At 42.4% G+C, this 12649-nt stretch overlaps 1 protein-coding gene across 4 annotated transcripts in view; it reads right to left on the bottom strand.

Annotated features, from left to right (window-relative positions):
- LUC7L (LUC7 like) overlaps positions 1-12649 on the bottom strand; it is a 46330-nt gene that overhangs the window by 12884 nt on the left and 20797 nt on the right. For all 4 annotated transcript variants that reach the window (XM_047837704.1, XM_047837703.1, XM_047837705.1 and 1 more), the window contains exons 5-6: positions 1009-1119; positions 160-303 (exon numbers count right to left, since the gene is read on the bottom strand). In XM_047837704.1, the coding sequence (XP_047693660.1) occupies positions 160-303; positions 1009-1119 (255 nt within the window). The remainder of the gene's footprint in view (positions 1-159; positions 304-1008; positions 1120-12649) is intronic.

Below are 12649 nucleotides of genomic sequence, written 5' to 3'. Positions count from 1 at the left end.
AAACCCAACTGTGCACAGACTCTAAATCTACAATCCTATCCATACAGCATCTTATTTCCAACTTCTTTCCAATATTCAAAAAATTGAATGCTTTAGCCCAAATGGTGAATCTTCTGGGGTTACTAAGCTTCCTCTTTCTTAAAGACATTTCCTACTAACCTCAGCTTCTTTTTTCTTTGCACGGACTTTTTCCACTTCCATAAGAATTTTCTGGGATTCATCAACATTTCCTTCAGCTCCCAGCTGCTCAGCTTTAGCAAGAAGTTTTCCGATTTCTTCATTCAACTCATGTACTTTTTCTGCCTAAGGGAAGACAGAAATAATCAGGTAAGCAGACATCTAAAACCAAAAGACTAGAACAAAGAGAAAGTGAGTGGTTGTCTCGCTGTTCTTCTGTTCCGTTCCACTGGAATTAAAGAGAACAGCAAGGATCCTCACTGAACGCATGCAAAATATAGAAATTTTGACATCCTTATTAGCACTGTTGTGACCCTGACCTTAAACTAAACCTGGCCACTGCATCCCAGTAAGAGCATGTAAGACAGTAAGAGCATGTCTGTCACTTCCAACGTGGTGGTCAGGGTCATCACGGTGGTCATTTTCTGGGCTGTCTCTTCTTACTTCTATCACAACTCAACCTTCTGGGTAAAGGCCATAAAACATCCAGGTTTAAAGGTATAAATTTGTACTGTAAGCAAAATGCCTAATCATTTGGAATTTAATTTTAGAAATAAAGTAGCACCTTTGGTCCAGTTATCAACTGCATGTATCTTAAGTGATGCCTTTACAAAACTGAAAGTAAAGGACACCACAGAGACTTAGTTGTGCTGAGAGAGGGGGAGCAGAGGAGGGATGAACCGATAGGCCAGTTACACAAAGATCTACCTTCTTTATTCTGCGGTATAGGTGCCCCACAAACTAACCATTTCTCAACTAGCTTTCCCCCGTTTCCTATTTTACGTGGTGATGTTAAAAAAAAAACCAAATGTTAATGTCTCCCAGGCATACCTTCGCAGAAACTTCTGCACTGATCTCCTCCTGCGTCTCTGCCAGTCGCTTCTTGGCAAGCTCAGTTCTCCGATCACACTCGGCAATAAAGGACTCCAAGTGATCCATTGCCTAGCTCAGGAGAAGCAGTGAGCTATGATCAGTTACATGTAGGGCCTTGGAACCCATTTATTCAATAGGACATACACTCCTGGGTTGGTTTCTTAAAAGCCTGTAAGTTCAGCGGGAAGATCTTAAACTACAGTATAGCCAGCACGTCCATAATCACATTAAACCAAGGGGCTTTGTTAAACCAAGACTCAGAAGCATGGTCTTCTCATCTGTTTATTTCTAAAATTTGTAAAAGGACCCCCATCCCTCAATAACATTTCCAGGAATTTTTTTAATTAAAACACTTGGCCATAATTAACAGCGTTCTCTGAGGGGCAGGAAGGGTGGACTGAGACTAGTAACAGAGGCCCTCTGCTGGTGAGCTGTGGGGGATGCAGATGATGTACTCACTGGTCTGTGTGAGCCACGTAAATATTATTCCCTCATGTTCTGAGGGTAGAGTTCCCCCTTCCACCTCAAAACAAAACAATAGAACAAATATTACTGAGAGCTGTGAGTATGGTTAGTTATTGCCTACGGTCTAAAGTAGCAGGAAAACTGGTTACTACTTACCCAAAGAGATAAAGGAAAAGAAACTCTAGATACCTAATTGCTCACTCTGAAGAGTTTGTGGGAAACACTAAAATACACTAATTAATAAGCTGCTTCGTAGGTTTTAGGCAGTTAATCTGTCATGACCAGTCAAAGGCTCCAGCGTAACTTCAGATAAACACACAAACAGATGTGTCAGGCTATGACCAGTGATTAGCACCTCCTAACTCACACCCACAAGTCAACTTGCAAATGTCAGCATTGTGTTAAATATGACAGCAACAGAGTTTAGAACAGGATGACATGACTAGACCATGTGAACTATCACCAAAAAATACAGGAGAACAAACTCTGGGTAGAGTTCCTAGAAAGCAGATGGAAGGCCAACAGACCAAGTGGTGAGAATCTATATCCCTCTGCCCAAAGATGGCCAGGGGAGAGTAGGTCAGCTGTCAAGAAACCACTGTACAAGGATCAGTGCCACAGTGGGATGGATAAAAGGGACACTGGAGAGGGTTACTGTCTCCTCTAGAAATCTTAAATACTCTTTTCAAACAAATGCTTACTTGGAAGTAGGTCAAGACAGAGAAGAGGCTCTGTGACGATGCCAAGCCCCCCCAGGTGCTGAAGAAAAGTTAAAGCCTAATCATCCACTGAGGCCAATTCCCAATTTCACTCCATGATTTTGGAATTCAGGACCTCTTTCGTGTTGTTGGCCATCCAAATATTCCCCGATGTTTCGCTACATTTCAATCTAACAATCAGGAAAGCAAATGATCATCATGTGTCTGCATGCAGTGTACTTCCTGGAAAGATGTAGAGTTGACCAACTCTGCTGACAGGGTGGTAACTTACCAGGATCAAAGTGCCAGCAATCTGATACAAGTCCCATGCCACCTGTGCTCACATGGGATAATGGATCCCAGTAGACCATCCTGAATCGCCCCAGGTTCACCCACACAGAGGTGTCAAGTCTGTGGTGTAGTGTCCCTCTGTTATATACCCAAAAAGAGCAATCTCCCCTGAAACAGACCCACGAATCTACACATCAGGGGTCAAATGGGCAAGAGACATCTAATAACCCTGCCAAGGCCTTACCAATTAAAGCAACCAACTGCAGCTTCAGCAGAACCTCAATTAGCTACAGACTCAGACATCTGATAAGCTAAAAACTATATAGGAAACCTCACAACCCAAAATAGGCAGACCACAGGGACATTCTTTAACTGCCACATTCTTTAAAAGACGATGCTTTGTTCTACTGCTTCTCCTCTTCAAAGTGCTTGTCAAATTCAGATTGATTCCTAAAATATATCAAAGAGGAGATTTAAATAATTTTTCTTAAAAAAAAAACAAAAAAAAAGGTACCCAAGTCTAAAAATTAAGTCCTAATCACAGCCCACCATCGACCAGAACGTGACCCAACCTCTGTGGCTTAGGAATGGTACGAGGAAATATGAACTACTGAGGGTACCTGAGCACAGGGCTGGTGTACTATTGGCACACAAGTCTGACTGCTGCTGAAGGCTATTTGCTGCTCCCAGCCCAGCAGAAATGACAGTGGCCAGAAACAAGCATGTGCCATCAAGGAGACAGGTCACAGCACACATGTGCCCCTGTACTGTGTGACATGTCCACACATGCCTTTAAAGAGCTGGACAGAAACTCTGAAAGTCTCCATTTCCCAGGTGAAAAAAACTGAGGTACAGTTTCCAAACTACTAAGTAATGGCATCAGGGTGCAAGAACCCTTGTGGCTTGGCTCCAAAGTCCTTACACCCAATCTGCACAACTGTGAGGTGGTCAGTACCAGCCCAGTTCACAGGTGAATAGAAAAAGTTAAAAGAACTTGCCCAAGGTCACAAAGGGATTCTAATCCAGAATATCTGACTTAGCAAATACAACTGTTACACTGTCATCTGTAGCTAGAAAAAGTAGGTATAATCACAACTGGTCTCCTATGGGATATTAAAGATAGCTTGGAAATTTAGTTGATATGGTGTGTAGTTTTTGGAAACCTGTGAAGTAAAACATCAAAAAGCAAGACAAAGGCGCCTGGGTGGCTCAGTCAGTTAAGCATCCGACTCCTGAGGTCGGCTCAGGTAGTGGTCTTGAAGTCATGAGATGGAGCCCTGTGTCAGGCTTTGCACCGGTAGTGTGGAGGCTCCCTGGGATTCTTCGTCCCTCTCCCTCTGCCCCTCCCCTGCCCCTCTCCCACTTGCATGCATACACTATCCCTCTCAAAATAAATAAACTTAAAAAAATTTTTTTTTAAATAGGAAACAATTTGGGGAAAAAATGATCTCTACTGAATTTAAAAAATAAAATTTTTTGTTTTTTCAATATACGTATGCTAAAGGAAAGTGTTGCTCTGTAACTTTTTCATCGGTGAATATGTTAATATTGCGGTTTATTTGCCAGTGTTCAAGTTGAGAAATGTTATTTATAGAGATGACCTAGTAGCAAACATATTATATACCCATTTCCTAGGAAATTTCTGAATAAAACACTTTCAAGAAGTCAAGGCCTGGCCCTGGCATGTCAGGCTGAGGCTGTGGTAGGCTGCGAGCCTGTGGTGAGAATGGGGAGGCACCTTCTCCCAGATAAACTCCCAGAGGCTCCAGCCATCAAGCTCAAGCTGAGGGTCTAGGCAGGATATACCTACACAAAGAAATGCTTTTACAACAACCCCATCAGGACCACAAATAAATACCTTTTTATACCTCTGACTGGCAAAGTCCCCAAAATTTGGCCACTCACTGTTGGCAAAGATGTGAAATGGAACTCTTCTACACTGCTGGTGGGAATATTCATCCCTCCGGAGAACACTATGGCACCATCAAAATGAAAGATACCCTTCTGATCCAACAGTTCTGCATCTAGGAATCTCTCCCAGATACATGTATACAATGCCAATGTGTAGTGCAGCACCATGATCATCAATAAGGGACTGGTCACATAATGTAGATATCCATGCTTTGGAATACTACGTACCCACAAAAAGGAATAAGGAACTCTATACAAAGAAACACTAACAAGGAGAACAAAAAAAAAGGGGTAAGGATAGAATAAGTGTATAGTAGACTGCTATTTGTGTAAAAACAAAACAAAACAAAACAAAAGAAAAAAACAATGGAATACAGACATACTATCTGCCTCAGGTATGCACATAAACTCTAAAGGAAACAGAACACTTAACTGGTTACTTCTAGAAGCAACCAGGTGACTGAAGAACTGAGCAGGAGAGCGGTTTCACAATGTACCTTCTATACTTTAAATTTTTGAACATTATGAGAGTTCTACATGTTTTTACATTGCTAAGAGATGCTGCACCTTAGTGAAGTAACTGATCTAGGCAACTATCCTCAACTGTGCTTAAAGCATCAGGCTAAAGGCTGAAGGGGACCTTCACGACCAAGAGATAAAGGGTGTCTGTACCGACCAAGCCCACAGATCACTGTGCCAGCTGAGGTGATACAACAGGAAGGGCAAAGCTCTACCTCTGAAATCCTCCAGTCACAAAAGAAAGTAAATCTGATTATCAAGCCTCCAGATCTAACTCCTAGGGTACAGGAATTTCAAAGATAACATGTTTTAAAACATGTTAAAAAAACATCATGAGGATACAATCACCAAAGTTCAGGAGGAGACTTTAAGAAAATTAATTTCTTCAAAAAGATTTAAAAAGACTTAGAAAAAGAAGTAAAAAGACTTACAAAGCACTCTAATGTGTAGCCCTTATTCTGAATCCTAAATCAAACAAATAAAACTGTAAAAGAATCCTTTCTGAAGCAATCTGGGAAATTTGAACACTATCAAATGGTATATTATTTTTTAAAATGACTGTTTTTAATAAAGTCTTCAACTTCTAGATATATTCTTGCAGTATTTACAAATGAAATTCCATGTCTAGGAGTTACTATAAAATAATCCAGTGGGGGCACCTGGCCGGCTCAGTTGGTGGAGTGTGCAACTCCTGATCTCAGGCTTCTGGGTTCAAGCCCTATGGTGGCGGTAGATATTACTTAAAAAATAAAATCTTGGTGTGCCTGTGTGGCTCAGTCAGAGAGTGTCCAACTTTGGCTCAGGTCATAATCTTGCAATTCGTGGGTTCGAGCCGTGTGCTGGGCTCTGTTCTGACAGCTCAGAGCATGGAGCCTGCTTCTGATTCTGTGTCTCCCTCTGAATCTGCCCCTACCCCACTTGTGCGGTCTCTCTCTCTCTCTCTCTCTCTCAAAAGTAAACATTCAAGGGGCGCCTGGGTGACTCAGTCGGTTAAGCGTCCGACTTCAACTCAGATCACGATCTCGTGGTCCGTGAGTTCGAGCCCCATGTGGGGCTCTGGGCTGATGGCTCAGAGCCTGGAGCCTGCTTCTGATTCTGTGTCTCCCTCTCTCTCTGCCCCTCCCCCGTTCATGTTCTGTCTCTCTCTGTCTCAAAAATAAATAAAACGTTAAAAAAAAAATTTAAAAAAAATAAACATTAAAAAATAAATAAATAAATAAAATCAAATAAATAAAACCTTACAGGCATCTGGGTGGCTCAGGCGGTTAAGCGTCTGATTCTTGGTTTTGGCTCAGGTCATAATTTGTTCGTGAGTTTGGGCTCCATATCAGGCTCTACACTGACAGCGCGGAGCCTGGTTGGGATTCTGTCTCCCTGTCTCTGCCCCTCCCCTGCTCACTGGCTCACTCTCTCTCTCTCTAAAAAAAAAAAAAAAAAAAAAAAAAAATTAAAAAAATAAAATCTTTAAAAAAATCCAGTGGGGAACACAAGAAAAAAGATGAAACAAGAATCTTCATATCAATAATCACTGAAAGAATTGTTGCACAGGAGCTGCACTGGGAGACAGAACCCAGAAATTTCATTATAATATTCTGTTCAGTTCTGTATCTTTAGAACGTTCCCTTACCACATTTTAATTTTTATTATTTAAAAAAATTTTTTTAAGTTTATTTATTTTGAGAAATACAGAGACAGCGTGAATAGGGAGGGGCAGAGAGAGAGAGAGAGGGAGGGAGGGAGATTTGGAAGAAAAGTTAAGGCAAGATGAAACAGCTGGCAGTGAACACACCATTCCCAAGGCTTAGTGAGGGGTACAAGAAAATTCACTATATGATTACATCTACTTTTGATAATTGAGATTCTCCGCAGAAGTTTAAAAAAAATTCCCTGGTAAATCAACCTTTGACTTTTTTTGGTAGAGAAATAATCCATTTAATCATAACTTTAAACTGTTAGAAGTTCGATGAGCAGGACTCACTACCTCCTTTTGGCCAGCAGAGCCTCAGAATTCTGACCCACAGCAAACCCTTGACACACAGTCTTCCAGCAAATGCTCCGAAACAGTCTGCTAAAAACCTAACCCACCAAGGTCAACTTGTGCCAGTTAACCAGCAAGCTGTCCCTTTTGAGGCGCCTGGCTAGATTAGTCAGAAGAGCATGCGACTGAAGTAGGGTATAGAGATCATTTAAATCAAAACAAGAAACGAAAGAACCAAGTTGTTGCTTTTAAAGTGTTTGCCTCCCCGCATTTTGACAGATAAGAGACTTGAGAGGCAGAGAGAGAGGGGGAGAGAGAATTGACAGTGTGGAGCCTGATGCAGGGCTTGATCTCAAGATCAAGGATCAGGACCTGAACCAAAATCGAGTCAATGATTAACCAACTGAGCCACCCAGGTGCCCCTGCTTCCCTGCATTTTAAATTTTTTTTTTTTTTCAACGTTTATTTATTTTTGGGACAGAGAGAGACAGAGCATGAACGGGGGAGGGGCAGAGAGAGAGGGAGACACAGAATCGGAAACAGGCTCCAGGCTCTGAGCCATCAGCCCAGAGCCTGACGCGGGGCTCGAACTCACGGACCGCGAGATCGTGACCTGGCTGAAGTCGGACGCTTAACCGACTGCGCCACCCAGGCGCCCCTTCCCTGCATTTTAAAGCAGTACTAAGTGACTGCCTCCAGGGAGGGGAGGGCACACTCTGTGTTTTAAAAGCCAGATCTACCAATTCTCTGATTAAGCAGTATGTGTTCAATGAGACCACAAAAAAAAAAAAACAAAAAACAAATCAAACAACCCCCCCCGGCCCCCCCCAAAAAACTATAGATGAACTCTCTAGTATACACAATTTTGTACCTTTGTCTTGCTCGTGACATCATAGCAATTCTAAGTCATTAAATAGATTTTATACAATTTCGAGGGCAGTCTATGACATGAGTTCTGTGTCCAATTTTCCAATCTTATAAACAATCCTACCATATTTGTTTACCAATGCCTGCCTATATTTCTAATTACTTCCTAAGAATGGAGATTTGTAAAACTAAGTCACAAGGTAGAAATACACACACACACACACACACACACACACACACACACACACACACACATTTTGTTAAGATCTTCGTTTTGAGGGGTGCCTGGGTGGCTCATTCAGTTGAGTGTCTGACCACTGATTCTGACTCAGGTCATGATCTCACGGTTAGTGAGACTGAGCACGGAGCCTGCTTGGGATTCTCTCTCCCCGCTCTCTCTCTCTGCCCCTCCTCTGCTCACAGATGCTTGTGCTTTCTTTCTCAAAATAAATAAATAAACTTAAAAAAAAAAAAAAGATTTTATCTTTGGGGGGCCTGGGTAACTCAGGTGAGCGTCTAACTCTTGATTTCAACTCAGGTCATGATCCCTGGATGGTGGGATAGAGCCCTGCATCAGGCTCTGTGCTGAGTGTGGAGCCTGCTTGAGAGTCTCTCTCTCCCTCTTACCCTCCCCCCACTTACTTAAAAAAAAAAAAAAAAAAAAAAAGATTTTATTCTTAAGTAATCTCTATATCCAATGTGGGGCTTGAACCCACAACCCCAAGACCGAGCTGCACACTCCACCAACTGAGCCAACCAGACACCCCAAGATAAAAATAGTTTTATTTATTTATTAACGTTTATTTATTTTTTTGAGACAGAAAGACAGAGCATGAACAAGGGAGGGTCAGAGAAAGGGAGACACAGAATCCAAAACAGGCTCCAGGCTCTGAGCTGTCAGCACAGAGCCTGATTCCGGGCTCAAACTCACGGACCGCGAGATCATGACCTGAGCCGAAGTCGGCTGCCCAACTGACTGAGCCACCCAGGCGCCCCTAAAAATAGTTCTAACTTTTCATTTCTGCCTATTATTGTGTTAGCTAACTGGACCTAATTACTATATGTGACACCGAAAATGTAATTTTTTCTTCTCTCCTCCCACAAGAAATAATCACTTAAGAATTTGGTATATACTGGGATGCCTGGGTGGTTCAGTTGGTTAAGCATCAGACTCGATTTCTGTTCAGGTCATGATCTCATGGTTCATGGGATCGAGCCCTGTGTCAGGCTCTGTGCTGACAGCAGAGCCTGCTTGGGATTCTCCCTCCCTCTCTGCCCCTCCTCCACTCGTGAACATGCTTGCCCTTTCAAAATAAACAAACATTAAAAAAAAATCTGGTGGGGTGTCTGGGTGGCTCAGTCAGTTAAGTATCCGACTTTGGCTCAGGTCATGATCTCACTGTGAGTTTGAGCTGTACTGACAGCTCAGAGCCTGGAGCCTGCTTTGGATTCTGTGTCTCCCTCTCTCTCTGCCTCTCCCCCACTCACACTCTGTCTCTCTCTCAAAGATAAACATTAAAAAAAATTTTTTTTTCTTAAAAACTGGTATATACTTTTATTTAAAAAAAATTTTTTTTAAACTTCATTCATTTTTGAGAGTGAGACAGAGCATGAGTGGGGGAGGGGCAGAAAAAGAAGGAGACAGAATCAGAAGCAGGCTCCAGGCTCTGAGCTGTCTGCACAGGGCCCTATACCAGGCTCGAACCCACGGACTGTGAGATCATGACCTGAGCCGAAGTCACACGCTCAACCAACTGAGCCACCCAGGCACCCCAAAAACTGGGATATACTTTTAAAAATTGCATTAAGATGCATATACAAGAACACAATTTTCATTCCCACCAAACAGGACAATTTGGTAAGTTTCCATTTTCTTCTTCACATCATGTATCTTCTATGATCTACAACTGTGCAGTATTTCACTTTATTGTGACACAACTACTTTAGCCCCTCCAAAAGCATCCATGTTTGGATATCTCCATTTTTCCACTAACTCAAAATGATGCAATGAACACCTTCCATCTTCTCATACACACGCAATGTTCTTGTAGGACAACTTGCTACAAATTGCTTAGAGGTGACTCAAATCTCTAAGCGCTTTAGTTTAATTATTTTTAAGGTGTCTTTATTTTTGAGAGCGAGACAGCGTGAGCAGGGGAGGGGCAAAAAGAGAGGGAGACACACACACACACTCCTTACATAACAAAAATCGTTTAAAATAGAACTCAAACACCTGTTATCTTTAATATATTTGATAAAGTTTTCAACATTAAAACAAAACACATGTTCTGAGTTTGTGGTCAGTTTTCCCCCAACAGGCCTACTGCAGGGAGTCTGACCCCTCTGCCAGCACCATTAATTCTGGCAAATAACAGTGGGCTTCAGACACTTCCAGAGATTTTGGTAAATGGTTGGCCTATCTAATTATTGCCAACATGGAGATTCTACCAAAACACTGGATGAGGTACACAAAAATATAAGTTACTAAGAAAAAGCAGAATAAAGGATGCCTGGGTGGCTGAGTTGGTTGAGCATGTGACTCTTGATTTTGGCTCAGGTCATGATCCCAGGATTGTGAGATCGACCTGCACATCAGGCTCTGCGCTTAAAATTCTCTCTCCCTCTGTCCTGTTTCCCACTCTTGCACACACACATTCTCTCTCTCTCAAAAAGAAAAGAAAAAAAAAAAAAGAAAAATCAGAACAAATCATGGATTAGAGGTGGTTTACAACCTATGACAATGAAACCCGTATTCATCTCCTAACAGTGATGACCACACCACACTGCAGCCTTTCCAGAAACCAACCTCAAGATGGGCACCTGGGAGCCATTGGTCCCAGGCCTCCGGCTCAGATAGTGCAGGGGCCGAAAGACAGGCTCGGAGGCCAGCACCACCATCAGGTCTTCAGAGGGCAGCAGCAGAACAGGGACAGCAAGAATTAGCATACTGACCATATTTGGCCAAAAAGCTTCTGAGGGGTTCTGCTTCTCAAAATTGCAATTCTGACAAGAAGTACCACAACTAGCCTTTCTGATAAATCTATCTGTTCATCTTGAATCAACTATCTTTAAAAGATCAAAGTGACCTCCGGAGAGAGCTACTGGATGGCTGGTCACAGAAAGGGGAGACTTTTCACCAGAGCCTTTTAGACTTCTGGAATCTCCCACAGTAAACATGTATTACCTACCAAAGAGATTTAAAAATTGGTTTTCATCAAATTAACGTAATAAATCTGTATTTTGAGAAAAGCCTTTATCTTCCCTAAAAAGTTTATACTATAAAACTAAGGAGATGAGAAGTTATTTTAGGGGCGAGGCGCCTCTGTGGATAAGTTGAGCATCCGACTTCGGCTCAGATCATGATCTCACAGCTCGTGGGTTTGAGCCCCGCATTGAGCTGTGTGCTGACAGCTCAGAGCCTGGAGCCTGCTTCGGATTCCGTGTCTCCCTTTCTCTCTGCCCCTCTCTTGCTCACGCTCTGTCTCTCAAAAATGAATAAATGCTAAAAAAAAAAAAAAAAAAAAAAAGTCATTTTACAGGCACCTGGGTGGCTTAGTCAGTTAAGCATCAGACTTTGGCTTAGATCATGACCTCACAGTTTTCAGTTTCATGAATTCAAGCCCTACGTCGGGCTCTCTGCTGGAAATGCAGAGCCCACTTTGGATCCTGTCTCCCTCTCTCTGCCCTTCCCGCTCCTCAAAAGGAAAAAACATTTTTAAAAAAGTTATTTTAGCTTGGTATCGTAAAATTAGGCCACTTTTAATTACTTTACTTAGAGTAATCCGTTTACATCCAGTGTTGATATGTATAAATTAAAAACTCAAAAGGTGGGGCATAGGCATCATTATCTTAAAACTAATGAAGAAACTTTTAAGGTAAAATCTCCCTCTTCTCCCTAACACCTAGAGGTGTCTTCTTAGCTTCACAGAACAACAGTCCACTGTGTGACAGAACAATATATTTATTTTTTTCTTTTTTAAGAAGATTTTATTTTTGTGGGGCGCCTGGGTGGCTAAGTTAAGCGTCCAACTCTTGGTTTTGGCTTAGGTCATGATTGCGCAGTTTGTGGGTTCGAGCCCCATGTCAGGCAGGCTCTGTGCTGAGAGCGCAGAGCCCCTTGGGATCCTCTCTCTCTCTCTCTCTCTCTCTCTCTCTCTCACAAAATATATACATAAATAGATTAAATAAATACACACACACACATATCCAATGTGGGGCTTGAACTAACAACCCAGAGACCAAGAGGTGCACACTGTATGGACTTAAGCCACCCAGGCACTTCGTGACAATTTATATAACTAATTCTCCATTAATAGTTGCATTACTGCCTCTTTTTTTCCCTTTAAAAAAAAAAGTTGCAGTGAGCATCTTTTGCGTATAAATTTGCACGTATCCCTAAGATATGTTCCCAAGAGCATAGTTTTTTAAAGTTTTTTATTTTGAGAGAGAGAGAAATCACACATGTGTGCATGGGGGAGGGGTAGAGAGAGGGGGAGAGAATCCCAAGCAGGTCCGCACTGTCGGCGCAAAGCCCGATGCAGGGCTTGATCCCACGAACCATGAGATCATGACCTGAGCCAAAATCAAGAGTCAAACGCTTAACCGACTGAGCCACCCAGGCATCCCCTGGCTATCAAACATTTTATTTATTTATTTAAAAAAAATTTTTTTTTCCAATGTTTATTTATTTTTGGGGCAGAGAGAGACAGAGCATGAATGGGGGAGGGGCAGAGAGAGAGGGAGACACAGAATCGGAAACAGGCTCCAGGCTCTGAGCCATCAGCCCAGAGCCTGACGTGGGGCTCGATATCACGGATCGCGAGATCATGACCTGGTAGAAGTCGGACGCTTAACCGACTGCGCCACCCAG

The sequence above is a fragment of the Prionailurus viverrinus genome, chromosome E3 (genome assembly GCF_022837055.1).
Source record: "Prionailurus viverrinus isolate Anna chromosome E3, UM_Priviv_1.0, whole genome shotgun sequence".
NCBI lineage: Eukaryota > Metazoa > Chordata > Mammalia > Carnivora > Felidae > Prionailurus > Prionailurus viverrinus.
The sequence above is the reverse complement of the archived record's forward strand: the minus strand, read 5'-3'. Positions and strand labels throughout refer to the sequence as shown.